Source organism: Sceloporus undulatus, chromosome 3, assembly GCF_019175285.1.
Source record: "Sceloporus undulatus isolate JIND9_A2432 ecotype Alabama chromosome 3, SceUnd_v1.1, whole genome shotgun sequence".
Taxonomy (NCBI): domain Eukaryota; kingdom Metazoa; phylum Chordata; class Lepidosauria; order Squamata; family Phrynosomatidae; genus Sceloporus; species Sceloporus undulatus.
In genome coordinates, this window is record NC_056524.1 from 95,505,937 (window position 1) to 95,529,352 (window position 23,416).

Consider the following 23,416-nt stretch of genomic DNA (forward strand, 5'->3'; position numbering starts at 1 on the left):
ACCATGGCTCCAATCCACCATGAAGTTGGCCTAATAGGATTAGAAAAGATCTGCTCCTATTGGGCAAGGAAAGATCTGGCTTTCCTGGCCCTGCCACAGCCCCAGGGTGGCATCAAGATGCTCCAGTAGTAGATAGCATATAAACACCATGCTGCAGGAGTATCTTGAAGCTGCCCACATCCAGCTTCAGAGTGTGCAGCATATAAACGCCACACTCCGAAGATGCCCAGGCTTTAAAGGGGTATCTGTTTTGGTCCTAAGTATTGGTAGTCCTTACAGCTACCTGGACCTAGTGGAAGTTACCTTGGCCTAAACTACAAATCCTCTGCTTGGAACCCTTGTCATGACCCTGACTACACACGATCATGCAAAAATTCCACATTAGAGAATATTCCATGGACACATGCATAGCCTAGACCACATCACAACTAAATCTAAAGTAAAGCACCTCTTTCTCCAGATTTGTCTATTTTACCCATTGGGCTGAAAAATGAAGGGGGAGGAATGCTATTCAGACAATTCCCCACACAAAACCACAAATTGTCTCATACAGCTAATTGTGCACATAGCATATGCTGCAGTGGGTGCATCTACATGATAGAAATAATAGTTTAACATCACTTGAAATGCTGAAGCTTCATCCTATGGAATCCTATGATTTGTAGTTTTACAAGGCATTTAGCCTTCTCTGCCAAAGCATGCTGATACCTCACCAAACTGGGAAAAAAAATCCCAGGATTCTGTAGGATGAAGCCATAGCAGTTAAAATGGTTACACGCTCCAGTTTCAATTTCCTACATTTTCCCCCATAAACAGTTCTTTAAAAAGTTGCTTGCTTAAAGAAAACAATTATTTCCCCTTGGCAATAGATTCTGTAGTACCATGCCTATGATTCCATCTATGCTTAATCCTCATTCATTTCAAGCGCACATAACTCTATACAATATAAAGTTATAGCTAGAAGCTTCTGCTTTCAACTTAACAGTTCTGTCTTCAACACTGCTAAATCCAAATACTTGGAGTTATGATGATTAATTTCATTGTGGATGATGGAACTACAGGAGCATCATTCTATATATGCCAGCTTAGCTGTTGTCTACATTGAGTTGCTAGGCACCTAAAATAATTGGCTAGCTTCCCAGCATGAAGAAGCGATTAAAAGAAAGCTCACTGTGCTGAGCCTCTAAGAGTTTATGCACTGGATACTGTGCCACCCTTGCCCAGCTTTCCTCTGACATCAATGAATCTAAGAGTTAAAAGAGATAATCCAGATATGATTTACAAGCTGCTTACTTGATCTGTGACGTACCTGATTTAAGAGTGTAATAAGAGCCATTCGATTATACACTTGCTTCATCTCGGATGAGACAATTACCTTTATAAGATAATGCATGATTCAGGATTCAGTGTGTTTTGATAGACAGAATTATTTGTTTCATATAAAAATATTTAAGGTTCATCCTTTTACCCCTCTTACTTCATTGATTAACCCATCATTAATTCACTATCATTCAACAGGCATAGGAAATGGAGCACTGTAAGTACTGAACCTTCCTTGCTTTTCTTCTCTGGTTCTTATTAAGCAGATTCATATTATATCAAATCCTTCACAGGAATATGGTTTTCCCTTCCAAAAACACAAAGGGATAATCTTTTGCAAAAGGCATTCATTTTAGAGACCAATGTGCCCCCCCCCCCCCCCAAAAAAAAAATCTGGCACACACATTTCACATATGAAGAAGTGTGCATCTTTTTTGTATTCAGCATGTGAGGCAACATGGTGTAGTAGTTTGAGCATTTGACTAAGACTCTGGAGACCAGGTTTCAATTTCCTGCTCAGCCATGGAAACTTACTGGATGACCTTGGGCAAGCCACACACTCTCAGCCACAACAAACAAACAAACAAAAACCCATGAAAGTTTCACCATAAGTCAGAAACAACTTGAAGGCACACAAGAACAACAATGGTACCAGATGGCCATCCTCCTACATAAGTAAGTGAATGCAACAAATCACTGATTAGATAAACCTAAATTATGATGGTCTTCATATTGTCACTGCCATTTGAAAAAGCTGACTAATTTATTAAAATACAGCCCGAATGTGCTGCCTAGTAATTCACACTACCTATATTATCTATAAATAGTTAACACAATTCCCAAACTAATTAATAGGATGATGAAAACAGGCCAATATAGAAATTAAGAATATAAAATTTTTATTCAGTAATGAACAATGTTACAAAAAGAGGGTAGGACTAGAGAGGATTTCAATCTTTTGCTATATATGAAACCAAACAATATCAAAGTAGAATTACTGGGCAGCAAGTGTGAACAGAAAAGCAGATATACTGTTAAGAAGAGTGTCTCCCTCCTATAGCTTACAAAACTAAACTAGCATCAGCAACTATTAAAGAAAACCCTACTTAGAAAGAAAACAAATGGTCAGTTCTGAATCTGACCCTTCCAACTAAACCAGCACCATCAAAGGAGGAAAGGAAGGTGCCTTATACCAAGTCAGACCCTTGGGCTAAGTAGCCCAGTAAATCTATCAGTAGCTTTCTAGGGATTCAGACAAGATCCTTTCCTAACCCAATCTGAAGATCCTCAATATTCTCTCATGGTCTTCTATCAAGTAGTAACAAGGCCTGATGCTGCTTAGCCTCCAAACCCAGATGAAATCAGTATGTTCAGGGAAATATGGTGGTACAGTCTATGCATTTCTACACAAAAGCAAGTTCAAGAATTCAATGCAATTTAATTCCCAGGTAAATGTTAAGTAGGATGGCAGCCTAATTAACATTCAGAGTAAGAATACAGAAAGAAGATCAACATCAATTAAATCTAATTTAATACAAACAAAATTATATGGGTTTTTCGGAAGGGAGGTAGTTTCTTGTTGTTGTAAGAAGTATAATACAGTACTCACACAATTCTTTAGTAATTAATCTGACATTTATAAGTACCCTAAATCCCTATACTGTGGGCCCTTGGTATCTAGTGGAGTTTGGTTCCAGGACCCCCTGGAACCAAAGGCATGGATGCTTATGTCCCATTAAATACAACAGCATAATAAAATGGTGTCCCTTATATAAAATGGCAAAATGAAGGTTTGCTTTTTGGAATTTATACATTTTTGAAATATATTTCTAACTGTGGATGTTTGAATCTGTGCATAAAAAAGTCTATGAATACAGAGGGCTGACTGTAGTAATACGTGTGGGTACAGAAAATCAAAAGCTATCTCAGTAAGCTGTTGCTTCACCATGCGTAGTGCAATCCTATATGTATCAGCTTGAAGTAAGCACCACTGAGTTTAATGTGAATCTTTCCAAGGTAAGTAAGCAGATTGTAGCCAAAGACCAAAACCTTATTGACCCACTAGGAAAGGTACACAAGAACACACTGATGGGAGTTGCAGTCCAATAACACTTGGGCTGATGGAAGTTGCCATCCAACCACATTTGGTGCCATACATTTTCCATTCTTGGAGCAGAATGTAGTGACTGGTTTATTTGTAGAAAGCAGTTTTACCATTATTTTAAATGAAGATGAGAACATTTCATCAGATACTGTGAATGATATTAAAAGCAGAGTTTTGTATTTAGCTGAGAGTCATCACGCTACATGAATAAAGAGGTCTAGTCAATTCTATCAGAAGTTGGTCTCCCAAAAAAGAGAATGCAAATGAATCCTGAAGAACATAACATTGGTCCATTACATTGGAAAAAATATCCCCATTAAAACTGGCATTTCAGTTTAAAAAAAATTCTCAGGCAGCAAGGCCAAGAAGAGTATGTAGCTTGCTAACTAGCAGAATAGTATGGATGAGATGAACCAATGGTCTCACTCAGTATAAGGCAGTTTTACAAGCTCACTGTGTTTCAGTCTCCAAGAACAATTACTGCCACAGTACGTACAATGATGTGTTTAGAAAATGCAGCCATTTTGAAAATGCAGCAAGCGTCTTGGAGATTTCACAGACATTAGCAAATGTAAACAGTAATCAGGTTCCATATGAATAGAAAAGCTAGATCTATAATAGAAAGGAATCTAACTTCTTTTGAATGTTTTCAAAAGCATCCTTCCCTAGATAGTCTATGTGGCCTTCCTCCCATTTTCTTCGTTCAGCTTCTGCACTTGGCTTCTCTGGCTGAATGGATAGCTCAGAAAGAGAACATGTAACCTTATTCTGTGAGAAAACAGAAAGACAGGGGAGGTTCAGAATCATAGTTTGTATCAGATTAATTACCCAACAGCTAAGTCTAAAAGTCTTCATGTTTCTAAATAATGCAAACAGTTGAATTTGCAGTGCTCTGAGTGACACAAATATGAGCTACATATTATTACAGAAAATCAGGTTGTGCAAGAATATCAGAATGGGGATAAGTAGTAGTAGTAGCAGCAGTAATTATTATTATTATTAGTATTAGTATTAGTATTATTAGTATTCCACTTTTTCACAAAGGAATCAAAGCGGATTCCAACAGTATAAATAAAACATCAAACAATTTAAAATTACAATTTAAAAAACCCCAAAGCTTAACCCTCCCCCCATCATAAAAGCAGTGATCAACACATAAAAAGAGATTAAACATCAAAAAATTTAAAACTATCCAATAGAAATACATTAAAATTTCGGGCAGATAGCAGAAGAAATTAATCTTCCTCTAGAAGAGGGGGGATTGGGGGGGGGATGGTATCAAACAATTTTGGTATCGGTAGCTATAGAGGTGTTAACAGAGGTGTCAATAGAGTATTTGCCCTGAGTGTCTCATGCCTAAAGAAAGCTAACCCATAACTTTGGATTCTGAGTGCTGTCAATCCTCTGCATGTGAGTGCCAAAGTAAGAGTATATGTGTGCTAGGTGACAACTCTAAAGTAGGTCCTTTTGTGCAAAAGGATGCTTACTCTGAAGGAAGTATAAATAAGATTACAGTCTGTGTCTTTAATCCCCATAATATGCTATAGGAAATATATTCCATTTGCATCTTTTCAATATGCAAAGGGATTTTGCAGCACCTTTGAGACTAAGAAGCTGGTAGCATGAATTTTCATAGATGCATCTGAGGAAGTAGGCTTAAGTCTTGTCCTATCAGCTTTTTTTTTCAGCTAGTCTAAAAATTGCTACAAGATCCCTTTGCACACTGATTTTCTAGGTTAACATGGCTACATCTTTGGCAGAAGATTTACTTCTGCCACCACCACTACTTCAATGGCTTCAGACCATCTAGTTTAGACTAGCTCCACTCATTAAGACACACTTCAGATGTTAAAATATGGGGCAAATTTAACAAGTCATGTTGACAATTAACTCTCTGTATAACTTTATTTTAGGAAGCAATGTATCAGCCTTTTCCAAAAAGATGTCTTCATGCTATTTAAGGTTGTAACTCCCATTATTCCCCAACCTCATAGCTGGTTGACTAAGGAGGTGGGAATTCTAGTCCAACACAACTGGAGGACACTGGAATTGAAAAAGGCTGACATAGATGTAGCCTTGTTATAAAATGAACCCCCCCCACACACACACACACAAATCGTTGAGCTGAAAGTAAAGCATAAGAAGTCTTTACTGTTTCCACGGATGGCTGAAGAACAGGTTGAAGAAAAGATGCTGCAGATGATTTGCTTGGCTCAGAAATGTGGACATCAGAACTGCATTCAGCCTCCTGTACAAACTGGGAGTGAAAAAGCCTCTGTTGTTTTATGACCATTTTTCCTTATGCACACCCAGATTAAAGGACAGCCCCCCCCCCCAAGGCCAGCCCTCATTATTCCCAATAATCCTAAATATATTTTTCAATGGAAATAATTTTCCAAACTGAAATATTATAGCTTCAGTAACAGCCACCAGTTTATTCTGTTGAAATGCATATAGTCATTTTGTTCTACATCTTACAATGGATAAGAACTTGAACACCACTACAGAGTACATTTATTAAGAGAGATTATTTCATAAAATGCAAGAACTTCATTCCATTTAAGTATTTTTAAGGCCTGTTACAGACTGCCAAAATAAAGCTGCTTCGAGTCTCTTTGGCGGTATGCTGTTTAAATGATGCATGCATTCTAAGAATCTGGAAGCTGCACCCAAGCTGCACTCCAGTGCTTAGGAATGGAGTGTGGCTTTGGTGCAACCTCCGGACTCTTAGGACCCATGCATCATTTAAATAGCATACCTCCAAAGAGACTCGAAGCAGCTTTATTTTGGCAGTCTGTAACAGGCCTAAGTTTCCAGGCAGAATCAGCTAAAGACTGCTTATTCTGAAAAGAGCTGCAGATTTAACATGGAACTTAGGTCATTTAGTAAGATCATAACATACTGGAAAATGAATTTGTTTAAGACTGGATTGCAGACATTTGATAAGCCTCATCCCTATTCTAGAAGGAAGAAACTGTAATCAAAGGTTGATCTGCATGAAACAGAATAGAAGAAGACTGGCAGACTAGCCTTATTAATAGGGCTGTATCAAATGTGTGGAAGCCCACAAGCCTTGCCCCAAGTCATTGGTTTCTTCACAGAGAGAGTGATTATCTGAAGAGAAGAACCCTTGATACACATGGAGGCACTCCATGTGAGTTAGAACCCTAAAAACATTTTTCAAAAAAAATCACAGTGGGGGGAGGCTTTCATACAATTCAATTATAGCACATAATTCAATTATAGCACTCTGATTTCACCTACACTGTCATGGCTGCATTGTATGGAATCTTGGGATTTGTATTTTAGGGAGGCACTAAAGCCCTCTGAGTGATAATTCAGAACACGCATCCCTAAACTGTAAATGCAAGAATTCCATAGGCATCACTAAGGGAGGCAGGGAGTGCCACCCACTGCAGATGACACTCTAGAAGAAGGCTGACACCGAATCAGAACAAATCTTGCCAAGAAGACTAAAATTGCTGCTGCTTAAGATAATGAAATATTATTTTCAGTATCAAAAGACACTAAGCCTCTTGGTAACAGTTCCCAGGGAACCCAAGCAGGAGAGTGCTATTGTACTCATGCCCTGCTTGAGGGCTACCCACAAGTATCTGTCTAATCACTGTGGGAACAGAAACCTTTGGTGTGGTCCAGCATGGCTCTTCTCACGTTCTTCTCAAGTAAGTTCATCTTCTCCTAAGAATCTAAGAGAGTTATCTGTAGGCTTCAGGTGAGATGCAAAAACCTTATGAGAAGAACCCAAGTCATTATTACTCCTTCTATCTGTCTCATACAAAGCCAGCATTTTAAAAGTGAAATGTATTTTTACACATTTACAACTGAAAGCCTAATTTGACAAGATTGCTAAAGTTGAAGGTAATCTCAGAAAACGTTTTAGATCAAATGGTTGAAATCTCTATAAACCTAACATTTTTAAGCAATTCAAATTCTTTAAATCAAGGCTGCCATAACTAATTAGCAGAAACAGAAAAAAAGTACTTACATCTTTAGCAGATAACTCATCAGGTAAACTTTCAATCATTTCTGACACCTGTTCTTTGTCTGCTGAGATTAGCAAAGCATTGCTAAAGCTGGGATTTTCACTTTCACATTTATTGCCATCTGTACTGGAATCACGCTAATAACAACAAAATGAAATGAAAGAAATGAAACTTTGACATTTTCCAGGAAGCATCCTGGAGCAATTTGGGAGAAGCTGTTGATCCAAATTGCTCTGTGGACACTTTCGCTTCCACACATGCACACAACATATCCTCAAACCAGCCAGTAATTTATGAAAACCACGGAGCTGGCCTATATTAATTCCTCCCCATTGGACTGATTGGGATGGAACAGATTAAATAATTTTCAAAAAATTAATATGGCCAGGGAGAAAAATAGGAGTTGAAACAGCATTTCTTTCTCATTTCCCCTGTGCTGGTAGAACTTTGCCTCCCTATGACATTTCTTCTAAGTACTTCCTCAGCCAGTTTTCTACTTTCTTCTTGATGATGCTTTTCATTTTTAAATGAGAAACAACTCTGACTATGATCATTCAATTCTTGCAGTTAACTATACCACATATACCCAGCTTTCATCAAGCTCAGATGGAAGTCTAGCTGTGTTTTAAAGGTATATTTTACAGATGAATAGCTGTACCCCCATATGGAGGGAGGGGGGTAAACATTTAACTGTACATCCTAGTAGACATGATTAGGACAGCTACTCCAAGTGTATACAGTGGAATTTTTTTTATCCTTTTCTCTTTGAATAGCAAACTCCTGTGCCTTATCACACACTGTTACTGAACATAACCTCAGTATTATAAAGTCTATGCCAGTCACAGCACAAAGGGATTACATGGAATTAAACACAATAATGGATCAAATTCATGATCACAGTTTCAAATGCATTAAACTAGAGTTAGGCATTTGTAACTTATTCATATTCATGACTGCCCCCACCCCCAATATTCAATAGTGTAAGGGACATATAAGCATCATAAAAGTTCCCCAATCCTGAGTTACTGGCCAGCAGCTGCTGCAGGCAATGAAATCTGTTCTCTTGTTGACTGAGAAGACTGATATTTCTACTCTCCCCCCTTTTTCATGAGTGATCTCTGGTGCAAGGGAAAATTGCAACAGGAATCCTTCTTCTGACCATCACACCAAAGATCAGTTGAGAAGGGGGTAGATATACCAATCCACTGTATCCTAATCAACAGGACAACCAACTCCTGGTGTTTGCAGCAGCTGTTGCCCAGTAAAGTAGGACTGTGCGTGGGTCAGGCCAGAAGAGTAGCTGAGCTAGAATCTTGGCCAATAACATCAACAACAAGAACAGCGATGCCTTCCCATTTCAAAAAGCCATTTCACCTGCTCCATCTGGATTTTTGATTCAGAAGACTCCTGCAGTTCATTCAGCAATGGTAAAATCCTTGAAATGTATGTCATCCACCAGAGTTCAAGGAATGACAGTTGACTTGGAGATACTGGTGCTAACCCGTCCTCTGTAACTGTTCTTGTCTGCGGACAATATTTGTAGTTCCAGGGCTTTGTTGGTCCCAGGAAATGAACTACTTTTGCATCTTTTCCATAACTGCAAGAACATATAAAATAATGTCTTAACAAGTTTCTGTTATGCACCATTTTAAAATACTGATGCGAGATGTTTCCCAATGACATCATGAAAGTAATCATTTTATTAAATTCATTCATTCAGTCACTCACAGATTTTGCCTAGGCTTCAAACAAATATTAGTCAAGTGTCTCACATCAATTCAAATTCAAAACATGATGCCACTGCAGACATTGTACATTAGTGAAAATAAGACAGATGTTCAGGCTTGCAAATTAATAAAAATAAGATTAAAAAGGGAAAGGATAGAAGGCAGTATAGTTTGATGCCAGTTCTAAGATGTAATTTATACTGTATTTAATACAGCATTTACGTTTAGTTGCAGGTTACACTGTTTGCTAGTGTTCTCTGAAAAGAGACAAAACAAGTGGCAGCCCTTGATCCTCTATGGTAGGGACTAGAGTGACCTTCATTTCTACTTTTTAGTCAGTGAACAACAGTTACAGCAGTGTTCTTACTGAGAGGGATGGTGGAAGCAAGCTCCCTGCAGCCACTCATTCTTCAACCAGTGACTGAGGCCTTACATGTCTTCCCCTGGCCATGATGTTCTCCCTGGGAAATAGGAAGTGACCCTTGGTTCTCTGGATGGGACAAAAAAATTACCCTCATCTCTATAGACATAGGACAAGTGACAGGAGAAGCAATGTTCTTAATGGGACTGGGGGTGCATCTCCTCTTCTAACACTGGAGAATGAACCAGCCTATTGAAGTGAAGAAAGTCCATGTGTGAGCATGAGACAAAGACTGCTAGTCCTTGCATCCATGGGCAACTCTAGGATCCTTTGCTGGGCATTATGATTTATTGATTTTTTTACAGTATTTATATCCCACTCTTTAGCCAAAAAGACTCCCAGAGAGCTTACAAATTGTTAATTAGACAGTTCCCTGCCCTCTAGCTTACAAATTAAATAAGGCACAATACGCAAGAAAAATGGGCAATGGGGCAGGGGATTACATCCAGCAGATTCTAGCTGCTCTTCTCTCCCCCAGAGGTCACAGCGGCTGGAAGTTGGAATGGAGCAAGGCCCAAGGCAGAAATAATGTAGCTCACTGTCAGTAGACCATAATGGCACCAGAAACACTTCAGTCTCATTCATCCCCTTTTATCTGACAACCGACATCACTTATCAATAAGTCTCCCACCATATCACCATTCAAACAGTTATGGAATGCTAGGTTCTTCAGAGCCACCATATATTCCACACGTTTCTTAAATTACTCTTTTTGACCAATAATGTACATCATTACAGTCATTAACATATCTGTATGCTATATTAGGTTTGCTTCCAAAATAGTATCAATTTATTGTCACAAAATAAAGAGCAAAATGTAGATGATGTTCAACATTTGTGCACAAATCATCTATTGCCAGCAAGGACAAATATAATTCCATGAGTATATGACATTTTCCTCTGCTGTTCAAAGAAAACTATTTGTCCATGCTAGGCTGGACCACCAGGTTTGCAGCACTGAATTCATGCAACCACTCACTTGTATATAATTAATAAACACTTGTATATAATTAATTTAAGTACTTACTGTTGGAAAGCAGGGGCATAGCTGTAGACAGCACTACTGCTTAGATTATAGATAAATGGCAAGTGTTTGTTAATGTCTTTCGTAGCCCAGTTGCTAAAGAACATGTTTAAGAGTCCCTGATCACCTCCTTAAAAAAATAAAAAAACAATATATGAAAGAGGCTGAATCAATAAATGAATCCACCAACTTGATCTCACCCAGACAGCATGTCCAACTAGAAAACAAAACCAAATAAAGGGCAACTGATGCTCTTTAACTTATTGCTCCATTGACTCAGGAACAGAAATATACTTACGTAAAGTCTTGTGCATTTTATCCACAAATTAAGTATGCCATTCTGCTCTGACAATAAGCTAGCCATAATAAGCAATGGCTATCTATGAGCTCATAACAGGCCTTTACTGTCTGTATGGTAAAAACGCAAGACACACAAATGATAACCAGGTGTCTTTGAGTGCTCAACACTGTCCTAGCAGTTTAGTAAGTTTCCTTTTCATTTAAATATGACCAGCAACCCCCTCCAGTGGTTTATAAAAAGCACAGCAAACCACTGTGTGTTTTTACCCAATTACTGTACATAAAACTAAATATTAATCTCAACTAGAACACACTTATTGAATCAATGGAATTTAGTAAGGTTTCAGAAACTGATTTAATCATGGGATCAACAATTGAATAAGGAGCATAACTGTTAACTTACCATCAAAGCTTCCATTTTCACTTGCAAACTGCAGGAGGAGGTTAAAGGTTTCTAAGGAAGGTTGGAAAACAAAGACACCACTGTTAAAACAATCTGGCCAACCAGAATCTGGAGCTGCTGAGAATTCCTCCCGGTCGAACAGCTCGTCAATATTGCATAGTACCTAGGAAGGACATGTCAAGGTTGAATTATCAGAAAAAGTCCACTAAATCAACTTTACAGAGCTGCAGTCCTTCATTCATTCAACTAACGGCTTTATTTTGGCCTGTCTGTTCAGGCCCTACATTATCCTCACAACATTCACCATTCTCCTGATGTCATTATCAATACAAACATGGTGTTATGATTTATGTGGAACTATGTGATACATATTTTAAGCTATTTTTAAAGTTAATGTACTGCCTGTGATGCTTACTGCTAATGTCCTAAACAATAAAGAAAAGGGTTTTTTTACTGTGAAATTGAAGGCTTTCACAGCCGGCATTCATAGTTTTTTGTGGTGTTCTGAAAGAGTTTATTCCTGATGTTTCACCAACATCTGTGGCTGGCATCTTCAGAGAATATTGTCATGGAAGTGAGTGAGGTATATATACTGTGTGACCCTTGGTTGAGAGGAAGTGGTTTACATGTTAATCTGCGTGTTGGTCTGTTGTTGAATGGCAAGGCTTACAGGGTGTCTATTTAATTAGCGATCCCCCAGCAGGCAATGGATCACTAATTAAATAGACACCAAGACCTTGCCATTCAGCAATAGATCAACACACAGGTTAACATGTAAAACACTTCCTCTAAAACTAAGGTCACACAGTATATATACCCCACTCACTTCCATGCCAGCATTCTCTGAAGATGCCTGTTACAGATGCTGGTGAAATGTCAGGAATAAACTTTTCCAGAACACAGTTTTTTCACTCCTTGTGTTCATATGCATGTTATGCACATGTTCGTGTAGGTATCAGAGATTATCTCCTGAACCTAAATCTCCACAGATTGAATTCCACAACAAAAAACAAAGAGATTTCCACAAGTGACACTGTAAGAGTTCTACAAGTGGGAAAGAAGGATGCTGTCACATTTCCATGGCAGTAAAAATACATTCATAGTGCAATAAGAGTGTTGTATAAAACGTTCCAAGGGTTCCAAAGAAAGGAAATACTGATAGGCTGAGAACCTGCCAACACCAATCTGTCCATCTACTCAGGGAGTTCCTGAATGCTATGGCTGAGGATTCTTCTTTGGACTTCTTCTTCAGATGCACAAAGTTAACAAAACCTGGCCAAACTCTTAAGAAACCAAGAGGTGCATTGTAACCATGCAGTCTTACATAAGGAGAAGACCTTAGTGAGAATTATTCCTTTTCAAAACAATACAGTCAAACATCCAAATATTTTAAAAGTGATGCACTGGGGAGGAAAGGGAGAAATAATCACAAACATAAATAATGCTACATAAAATCAAAATGGACAACGCACTATGGCTTGTTACATGTTGTCTACTTGGGTAATTTTTTTCAGAATACATGCAAAGTTGTTGCAGAAAGTCCTTACTTTTATGGGATCTGTGTTTTTTAAAAAAAACTTATCCTTTTAGCAGAACTTGATTTGTTTATCCACTAGAGTGACAGCATATTTCATATATTAATGATCTAGCTAGCAAATCAGAAAGCTATTTAGCACCCAGCATTGCATTCATAATGACCTTAATCTTGTATCTCAAAAGACAACTGGTTTAAACCAAATGGATAAGTATAGGTATCAGAGAATAATATATATATTGGACCTATTCAGTTTGCCCAACAAAGTTCTATAAATTGCTTCAGGATATAGGGGTTTGTCACATACACATTCAAGGACTATGGCAAACATTTAGGATATTGCTGCCCTTACCAATGTGTCGGCATCCATAAAGACACATTTGCTATACTGAATAAGAGTCCAGCAATGAAGTTTGGTAAAGGTTACACCCAGTTCCAGCCTCTTCAGTAGAGCCAAGTGCACTGAGTCATTGCTGTCAATTTCATTCACATCAACCACTGTGTCAAATACAGTGCTGAGGGCAGTCCTAAAAAAAAGAAGTAAAAGAGAAGATTGAGATCCTTAAGATCTCTTATTTTACAAGAAAAGCAGTAGAGTGTTTTTGACATTAAAGCAACTGAAAACTGCAGCTGATATTCATTACAAATTCACATCAACTAGATGTAACCTTTTTTTTAAAAAAAAAAAAAGACCAAAATCACAGTGAGAAAACAGAAACACAGATCTACAAACTTAAAAGCCTTAAACAGTGTCTGCTGATAAGAGAAGGCCAGGAGCAAACTATTGGGAAAACAAGCCAAGCATTCCACACAGAATCTAAGATTCCAGAGCACCCCTAACCTGAATATTCCATATGATAACAGATAGCTAAAGATAATCATCTATCAAATGATGCTGGGAATTGTTCAGTTCATATGTTTGAACTGATAGCAGTGGAATTTGGGGTGAGGTGGGGCGGGGCAGTTATTTCTCTACAGGAGAAAATATTTGAGGTTTTTAAGAGAATAAAGTGAGTTAAGAACAGAAGAGTTCTTTCACATCCAATCCCATATTAATTTACTCAGAGATTCTGTTTCTAATTGGAGGTAGACAACCACAGGCATGTTCCTTTCTTGCAGAAAGGCTCTCCACTACTCTTTGATCCCACCATCTAGTATTCAGAGAAATACTGTGTCTGAATATCAAATTCCCTCTAGCTATCATTTTCATCATTTCTGATGTTCAAGAGCTTCAACTTGTGTGTAGCTAAAGTGGCATCTCCCATACACACAAGAAAATTATCAGAGCATTAGGAAAATAAATGCTGACTCACTGTCTCGGCTGGGGAATGGAAAACTGGATGGCCAAGAAAATTGTACGGATTTTTGAGAAAGCAGGCATGGCCAACACTTGTAACAAATAAACAGGAGCTGCCTACTTTACCTTTTTATTGCAGGCTGCAACTGTTATGGCCAATAGCTCTCCATAGACTGATCCTCCATGTTCTAATAATTGATGAAGTCATTTAAACTTAACTATTTATATGTAGTGAATTCCGTAGCTCACAATACAATTGTAAACTTGTCTACTCAGAAGAAAGGCTCACTAATTTCACCAATCCAGTTATGGGATCACAGGCATAGCAATTCATTGTACAAAGTAAATTCTGTTTATGTGCTCAAAGTCTATTCCCAATCAGTTTCATCCAGGAAGCCTCACAATATTACAGGAGGAAAGAAAGAGTTCTCTTTATCCATTGACTCAACACCATGAATAATTTTAAATGGCTTCCTGGGCTGTCTTTTGCTGAACTGGACCAAATATTTCAAACAGCGTCATGTATATATTGCTTCATACTGAACTAACAGTGCCTAAGGAGTTTATCACACCTGAGTGCTCCTGTCGTCGAAACATCATCAAACAGCAATGGGAGCCTCCTGGTGGGATCATTCCTGGTGCTATTAAAGGGGAACTCTTCCGTTTTCATCATGGAAGTGTTATCATAATTGTTTTAAAAAGGGGACTTTTTAATAAAGGATTAAATCGTTATTAAAAAGCCCCCTTTTTAAAACAATTATGATAACGCTTCCATGATGAAAACAGAAGCGTTCCTCTTTAATAGCACCAGGAGTGATCCCACCAGGAGGCTCCTATCGCTGTTTGGTGACGTTTCGGTGACGGGAGCCCTCAGGTGTGATAAACTCCTAAGAGGTTTACAACTGTAAGCTAATTGCCCCCAACAATCTGGGTACTCATTTTAGCATCCTCGGAAAGATGCAAGCCTGAGTCAATCTTGAGACCTTTCACTGGTATTGAACTCGCAACCTTATGGTTTTGAGTGAGTGGATGCAGTACAGGTATTGAACTGGTATTGAACTCGCAACCTTATGGTTTTGAGTCAGTGGCAGTAGTACATATTTCAGCCTTTTCTTATAGTTTATTTAAGTAGTATAAGAGAATGAGTTGGAAACGGGAAAGAAATACCATAAAACACTATTATTAAATTTTACGAAAACAAATACAATCCATAAGTATGGTATGTGTTAAAATATGATTTTGGAATTAGCATGGCTAAGGACCCCAAAATCCTTAATTGAGTCCATTTTTCATATAGTTATTGAAACATATCAGTGTCTGCTTAGTTCTGGACCTGAAGAAAGTAAAATAAAGTGACATGTCTGGAAAGGTGCTTTTTAGAAAGTTAAAGCAATCCTGGATCAAAACCAACGATATTGTCTGCATGTTAACCTGCAGGTGATTTTAATTGCACTAATCAGTTGGGAACTGAGGTACACACTCAACACAGTGTTTGCTTATTGTTATTTGTAATTAGGTAGTTGAACAGAATTCAATTTTCTAATTATAGTGTTAATTGCATTTGGGAACACAGCCTTACCTCATTGCACTGGAAACCTGAGGTGTAATTAGTATTGCCAGCCTTCTAGTTGTTCTGTGGTTCCTCAAGGATTCTCCAAGAACCAAAGCTCCATGGCAGTAAGCATCATTAGTAGCAAGGGTCACAAAGGCCTGGTCTGTCACTGTAAACAAGCATTTACAATGGTCACTTAAGGCTGTACAAGGGAGCTGATTAGACAGTCCCTTACCTTGTCTAACTAAACTGTAATTGCTATGACAACATGCCAAATCAATAAGCTCTTTTGTTACCCACAATTCCTTGGAGAGATAAATAAATAAAATTATATATGCCAGATGGATTTTGATTCCAGTTTAACTGTATGACATCATGCCACACTTTTCTTTGGGAAAGAAAATATGAAAAAATATGTTTTTGGTGTCAGCCATGAATATCCTTTAATATCTAGTTCCATGCTTACAGTTGATTCACACATAGCCCTGCTGTCAATGTTCTATGTGTGGATCAGTGCAAAAGCAAACTTTTACTTTCTGTTTATCCTCTAATGTACAATGAGGTCCATCCAGGCAATTTATCCTCACTGAAACAAAGGCAGTCATACTAAGGGAAGAGGCTTATGTATGTGCTAGCATACATGTATGCAAGTTGATCGATCTGAGCCTTATATCAGACATAAGAGAACAGGAGAGAGATAGATGCTTCAGAGCTCTTAGGACACTGATGCTAAGCAACCTCAGTTATAATCCTCAGTTTATCAATATGGCCAAGATCCTAAATCTACACATAACTCTGCACGCACAATGTTATGTTCTCTCACTGCCTGGCAACTGCCAAGCCATGAGAGAGACTGCTTCCTGATATCACTTACCAGAAGAGAAGGAGCTGATTCATATAATGAAGGAGATGGTCTCAGCTCGGTCAGGGTGGGAGGGATAAGGGTGTGCTCACAAATGGACTGCCTTCCTCTAAGAGCCCAGAGCAGACAGGTCATGGTCTGAATCATCTCCCCAAACCCTGCCCTACCCACAAATAAGAGACAGCAGGAATAGACCCTTCTAGAGCTTGATTGCTGCCAGACAGAGGAAGTTTTGGGTTAGAGTACAAGGACAAGAGAGCAGCCCTCTGCATCCTGTCCAAAAAGAAGAGACAGAGAGTCTGTGCAGACCAGCCATAAAGGTGGCTGGAGGTGGAGTTCAGGCATGCCATCCACATGACACACCCCCCCAACTCCGCCCCCAGGGCAGCATGATGCTGTGCCACGCCACATGGCATCACGGGGCTCCTCTGGTGCTGCATCCACACAATGCAGCATCAAAGTTGTGAACTAAAGCTGCAGCACCATGGCTATCACATCCTTTTCAGGGCACAAAAAAGAGCTGCAAAAAGCAACTCTTTTTTGTGCCCTGGAAAGGCCAGATTGAGGCCGTGGCGTTTGGTTGCTGCAGCCCCAATCTGGCACAGGTGAAGGCGGCTGCAGGTGGTCCCTTAGACGCAGTCTGCACAGCCCCTTACACATCCATAAGCAACATTTACACACATGAGTCATTAACAAGATGCCAGCCTATGTGTGACAGCTATTTACAGTCTCATTCATACATGCTGAATAGTAGTGATCAACAAACCTCAACAAATGTTCCCAAAGAACACAAAACAGTGATCAGAATAAGTATAACAATAGACACTGTGGCCACACTCCCCAAATCCTCTTGTGCACTAGGCCATTCCTCCTCAGTTTCAGTACATTAAGTACTGATGTTTAAATTGTAGAACGCTCTGCACAATGATGAGCCTTGTTGACAAATGTGAGGCTTTGATTGTGAGTTCCTCCATGGCAAGGGGTTGGACTGGATGGTCCTTGCGGTCTCTTCCAACTCTATGATTCTATTATTAGTATCACATGACAGTAATCAATCTTGAAAATAATTATAGCAGTAAGCAACAGATTCGAATTGCCTTATTTACTTCCACAAAATGTGTCCCACACAGTTGGATCCACATAGAGTCTTCATGCACTGTTTTATGATTTCCCAAACCACTTCTGCTGGGCTTACTGGGATATGAAATAATAAGTCCCTGGTTGGAATCCTGCTGGTGACTTACACAAGTGGAAGCCTCACTTACATTGGAGTAATTCTTAACCAAGATGTAGCAATAGCAGGAGGAGGTGACAGCAGCAAAAGCTGTCTCTGTTAAGAGATCATGCTGCTTTGCAAGCTATTCAAGAGCTGGCAAGACAATGTCACTGCAGTGCCTATGGCCCCTTTTCCTCTGCTGTGGTATCATTCCCCTTTTCACCAAAATAGTTTCACAGGCAATCATAATCTATACTGTTGGGAGCAGGTTGCAATGCTTGGAATGTCACTTCCTTTTATTTTTTACAGCACTGGACAGTAAATGGGATTAAGGAAATGTAGCCAGAGCAGCATATGAAATAATATTACAAAACTGGCACAACAATGTTATTACATTGATATGTAGACAAATACGCATACTTATTTATTTAGGAACTATAATCCACAGTTGTGTAATGAAAAACCAGCATATTTGTCTTCACTTCATTGTAATAATATTACTACATCAGTTTTGTAATATAGTTTCCTTAGGGATGATCTAGCTACAGTTTCTTCATCCCAATTACTATGCAGGGATGTAAAAGGGGGAAAGACATCTCATACATTGCAAACTGACCATGGTACAATGGCAAGTAAGTAATGTGAAAAAATTCTAAGGATGTTTACATCTATTTTTTTAGCATGAATTCCTCCTTAAAAGCAAGTGGGTGTTGAGCATTAAAATCAGGAAACAAAGCAAAACATGTAATTTTCTTTCTGCATCTGAAAAGCATTCTCCACTATTATAACTGGATGTTTACCTTTGAAAGCAGATGTGCTGCTCATCAAACAAACTCTTAGTAGTTAAAAGGAAGAATTGCTTCATTATAGGCAATTCTGCATTCTACCAATTCTAAACTGTATTTCCACAAAGAGTGATTTGAAAAATCTGCAGGAACAATGGAGAATCATCTTAATCAGAGGGAGGATGTGGCAGATCCGCCAGCCAATATTTTGCTCCAGGATTCTCCACGGTCTTCAGAGACTACCAACCTCCCCATACACATCCAAAGAAACCTCTAACCCAGAAGTGGCTGGAAGCCCTTTTCTGATTTTGAGACTGGCCAAATGAAATAGCTTCTGGCTGCTTTGAAGGCATGCCATTTACATGATGCATGCCTCCAAAGCAGACAGAAGCCATGCTGAGGTTGTGCTCTGGGTCCTTAAGACCAGAGCAAAAAGGAGTTGGGAAAAGATGGTCAGTCTCTGCATCCAAAGCCTGCCTTGGGAGTGGGCTGTGAGGACAAGAGGATTCTGACCACATCCAGTTGGAATGGACCCAGGCCACTCCTTTGCACCCATTTGGTCCACCCCATAGATTTTCTGAAGTTAAAAGTCGGGAGGGGTTGAAATCTATTTAATATTTGAATTCCCATTCCAAGAAAGAACTACAGTGGTACCCCGGGATACGAAAGCACCGCCTTACGAAATTTCCGGGTTACGAAAAAAATCAATAGGAAAAAACTGTTCCGGGTTACGAAGGTTATTTCGGGTTACGAAAAAAAAATTTGTGCTTTTCGGCGCTATTTCACACGAAATCGCGGCTTTTCCCCATTAGCGCCTATGGCTTTTTCGGCTTACGAAGGATTTCGGGTTACGAACGCGGCGGCGGAACGAATTATTTTCGTAACCCGGGGTACCACTGTATTTCATCTCTCTCTTCTTGTTGTTTTACCAGAAAGAAGAACTACATGCAGTGTGAAGGGGTCAAGGGCCACAAACAGCCTTCAGGAATAAACTCTTCTAGAACATGGCCACATAGCCCAAAAAACCCACAAAAAACTATGGATGCTGACCATAAAAGCCTTCCACTTCACATTCAAAGGCACAGTTTGCCAGTTCCAAGCCTAGATCATAGCTAATGCAGATAGTGAAGCCAGACAAAAAATAAAAATGGCCTTCCACTTCTTATAGAATCATAGGCGGGTTACAGACGGGCAAAAAGGGATGTACTAGGACAGTATATTAATATAATAATAATAAAATAATAATACTAATAATTAATGATAACTTTATTGTATCCCATCTCTGCTGAACATTGGGGCGGCTAACAAGTTAAAAATACAAAACATATCAAAACCTTAGTACCTCCCTCCCCTTAAAAATGTGTTAAATCTGATAGAGAATTAAACCATAGAAATTAAAACTGACCCCCAAAGGTCAAACAACATAACAATAATTAATATAATAATACTCAATTTTGATGAAGAAAACATTAGAACACTGACTGAATATTCATAATGACAATACAGTTGGCCTTCTGTATCATAGACTTTTTATCCATGGATTCAACCATCATCTGCTGACAAATTTATAAAAATTGTGAAGTCCAAGGAAAACATTGTTACAATTTTATATAAAAGACACCGTTTTACTATCCAGTGTATTAATAGACTGAATATCCATGGATTTGGTATCCACGGGAGATCTGGAACCAAACTCCAGCAGATACCAAGGGCCCACTGTGTATAAGTGTTTTCATTTGTCTTCCGCCGGCAAAAGAGGCTAATCCCATCTGGTAGTTGTTGACTGAAGCAGGCCTCATAGGACAAATAAGTAGTAAGTAGAGATTTCCCAGCCTCCACCTTCTCCTCCTCTAATAGAGGCTTTAGTCTGTCAGCAGCAGCTTAGCCTGTTGGGTTTAAAGATGCCGGGTAAGTACTGTAGATCCCCCCCCCTTGCATTTCTCCTTCTGTTGTTGTTTCTGTTATCATTTTCGGGCATTTTGGTACATTCATGTATGGCACACGATATGGTATAGCTCACAAGAAGGAAGAGAGGATGCAGCTGTATTTGGATTTTTTGTTGTGTCTTGTTTTAGGGTGAGGATGCTTTTGGAACCTATGAAAATGGTGTTTATCCATTCTAGTGATTTGAAGCTTTAAGGGTTTGGCAGGCTGCCAAACAGTCCCCAGAGGAGCTGTCTGCACTCCACAGTTGCTGTTCCCCACCAAATTTAAGCAAATAACATTTTGTTGAAGTTGGTTATAATCAAGTTGTTAGTCACTACAGAGTGGATGCCTTATATCATTGTGAATAATAAGCCAGCAGTTTTTGTTGATTTGTTAGGTTTATTAATTGGGACTAAGAATTGGATTTAGGCCTCTGTTTGACATAAAACACAACTAAAACAGAGTCCTGTGACATCTTCAAAATTAATGTTGTGTGCTTTCTGAGTTATGGTGACTTATGGTATTCTTGGCAAGATTTGTTCAGAAACATTTTGCCATTACTCTGAGCCCTGTCCAGCCCCAAACTACTACATAATGCTGGTTCAATTCAAGATTAAGATACAGTGGTACCTGGGATACGAAATACCCAGGTTACGAAATTTTCGGGATACGAAAAAATCCATAGGGAATTATTGTTCGGGTTACGAATGTTTTTCGGGTTCGAAAAAACTTTTGGTGCTTTTTTCGGCTTTTTCGCACGGAATGCGGCTTTCCCCATTAGCGCCTATGGCAATTCGGCTTACGAAGGCTTTTCGGGTTACGAAAGCGGCCCGCATTACGAATAATTTCGTAACCCGAGGACCACTGTATATGCTTAAATTTGTTTTTGAACATAGGCCAGTCCATCAGATGCATTTCTATATAAGTATACAGTTAGAAATGGAATGGATTCTTGGTGTATTATGTGGGGGTTTACTCCGAGTGTGGTGGAGTCTCCTCCTTTGGAGGTTTTTCACAGAGGCTGGGTGGTCCTCTGTCAGGGTGTTTTGATTGTGTCTTCCTGCAGGCAGGGGGTTTGCCGGATGGGTTGTTATGTCTCTACCATCTCTGTGACTCTATGGCGGGTTCAGACGGGCAGGGGCGGACGTCTTGGGTGTATTTAGCTGAATGCGGAGCCTCCAGACGGCCCGCCCCGGGGGCGTGCTTCAGGTGTTGAACTTCCAATGTTCAAAACTCTGTCCTTCCAGGCGTTTGGACTTCATCTCCCAGAATCCTAGACGACAGGGGCAGGTGGCTGGGGATTCTGGGAAGATGAAGTCCAAACGCCTGGAAGGACAGACGTTTGGACATGGCTGTTTGGGGACCAGTGAGCCAGGCATGGGGGGAGGAGAGAACAGAGGGTAGATTAGATAGATAGATAGGCTGAGGGAACACATGTCCTGGGAGGCGAAATGTGTCTTTATGGGACATCATGGGACCTAGTGCCTTGTCAGTGCTCCCTGCCCCTTGATCCCAGGCCCAGGCCCCCTGTAGTTGCCCTTTGCCTTTGGGGGCAAGTTTAGAGGGCATCAAAAGGTCTTGGGCACTTCAAGCTCCGGGGTCTCTTTTTTTTTCCTTTGCCGGCTGGCGAATGCGCAGCTGCGCCGGGCTAAGCAGCGGCGGCGAAAGCCTATGGGCACATTTAAAGTGCCCAAGCCCCTTTAAAAACAATGGTGGTCTCCTGCCAGCTGGTGATCGCTGGTGTTGGCATCCTTGTCCGCTTGCACTTTTCCAGTGTCAGCAGCATCCTAGATGCCTCCTCTCCTTTGGTCCCCGCGCTCCTGCTGAATCTGCATTGCGCAGCAGCCAGCTGTCTCCGCTGCCACCGCTGTCCCCCTGCCATCTCCCCTCACCTCCCTTGTACATATGTCAATATTTACAGTTTTAGTTTTTATTGTTAGGTGAAAATGGCACAGGATGTTTGTAGGGGGGCACTTTAAAGTCCAAACTTTCCAAGCAGCGCATGCGTACATGTTGCTCTAGGGTTAGGGTTAGGGTTAGGGTTACGAGGCTTAAAATGTGCCGCCTGTGCCTCAGCTTCCACAGCTGCATGGCAGCGACGTTGCAATTAAAGCCGACTGCAAACTGCGCATGTTCCAAGACCCCAACTCACTATGCGACGGAGCTTTTAAATGGGCGTAGCAATTCTGGTTGTACCGGTGCAGCAGCTCTCATGGCTTCTTCCCTTCTCGATATGTGTCAGCATTCAGGTAGGACTGCTCCAGTCTTTTGCAATGTTTGGCTGGGACCATATAGCTATCAGGTCAGCCGTCTCAGTATGAGACCAAGACGTCCCCCTGCCTCTTTTTCGGGGTGCTGGTGGTGGCTGTGCCATCCTGCCTGGTGGCAAAGGGGAGCCGCCACACAGCTGTGCCAGGAGCAGCCGAACTGTGCCCGTTCCCAGGTGAGAATGGCGCGAGGAATGTGTGTGGGGGGTCACTTTAAATCCCAAACCTTCCCTTTCACTTTCTACAACCAAAGCATCCGCCGGCAAAAGTTACAACTTCCCGCGGTTCTAGCAACGCATGCGCCACAAGGCTCTAGGGTTGGGTTACGAGGCTTAAAATGCGCCGCAGCTGTGCCTCAGCTTCCACAGCTCCATGGCAGCGGACGTTGCAATTAAAGCTTGACTGCAAAACACGCATGTCCCGGGAACCCGACCCATTATGCGACGCAGCTGACATGGAGCTTTAAACCGGCAAATTTATTTGCGGCGTAGCAATTCTGACGTATCGGTGCAGGGGCTTACAGACGGACATGCGCAGGTACATATCAAAACAGAAAAGAAGCGGAAAAAAGCAGCACCTTTTTTAATGCGCTTCTTCCCGCTTGTTGGGGCGTGCGGGGGGCGTGTTCATGACGGCATTCAGGTAAAGCCTGTCTGAAGGCTCTACCTTCATGA

General features: G+C 40.3%; 1 protein-coding gene across 3 annotated transcripts; it reads right to left on the reverse strand.

Annotated features, from left to right (window-relative positions):
- Window positions 1-2,196: 2,196 nt before the first annotated feature.
- GYG2 (glycogenin 2) lies at window positions 2,197-19,188 on the reverse strand. 3 transcript variants are annotated; one of them, XR_006103037.1, is made up of 10 exons: window positions 16,561-19,188; window positions 15,714-15,855; window positions 13,190-13,364; window positions 11,304-11,466; window positions 10,604-10,730; window positions 8,803-9,025; window positions 7,431-7,565; window positions 7,066-7,172; window positions 5,577-5,681; window positions 4,164-4,192 (listed from the first exon to the last, which is right to left on the reverse strand). XR_006103037.1 is itself a non-coding variant. In XM_042459574.1 (9 exons), the coding sequence occupies exons 2-9, from the start codon at window positions 15,716-15,718 to the stop codon at window positions 4,037-4,039; spliced, it is 1,080 nt and encodes a 359-aa protein (XP_042315508.1). In that variant the 5' UTR covers window positions 15,719-15,855; window positions 16,561-19,188; the 3' UTR covers window positions 2,197-4,036. The 3 variants fall into 3 exon arrangements, 2 of the variants coding, with proteins under 2 accessions (XP_042315508.1, XP_042315507.1); XM_042459574.1 differs by lacking the exon at window positions 7,066-7,172 and having other exon boundaries at window positions 2,197-4,192; window positions 8,812-9,025; XM_042459573.1 differs by lacking the exon at window positions 7,066-7,172 and having other exon boundaries at window positions 2,197-4,192.
- Between the last annotated feature and the right edge of the window lie 4,228 nt (window positions 19,189-23,416).

What these genes read in the sequence shown, in the direction of transcription:
- GYG2 (XM_042459573.1), bottom strand. An exon ending in TGAAAATGGAAGCTTTGATG is followed by an intron (nt 10,731 to 11,303) that starts GTAAGTTAACAG and finishes TATTTTTTTAAG; the next exon opens with GAGGTGATCAGGGACTCTTA. An exon ending in CAAAAATCCAGATGGAGCAG is followed by an intron (nt 7,566 to 8,802) that starts GTGAAATGGCTT and finishes TGTTGTTATTAG; the next exon opens with CGTGATTCCAGTACAGATGG.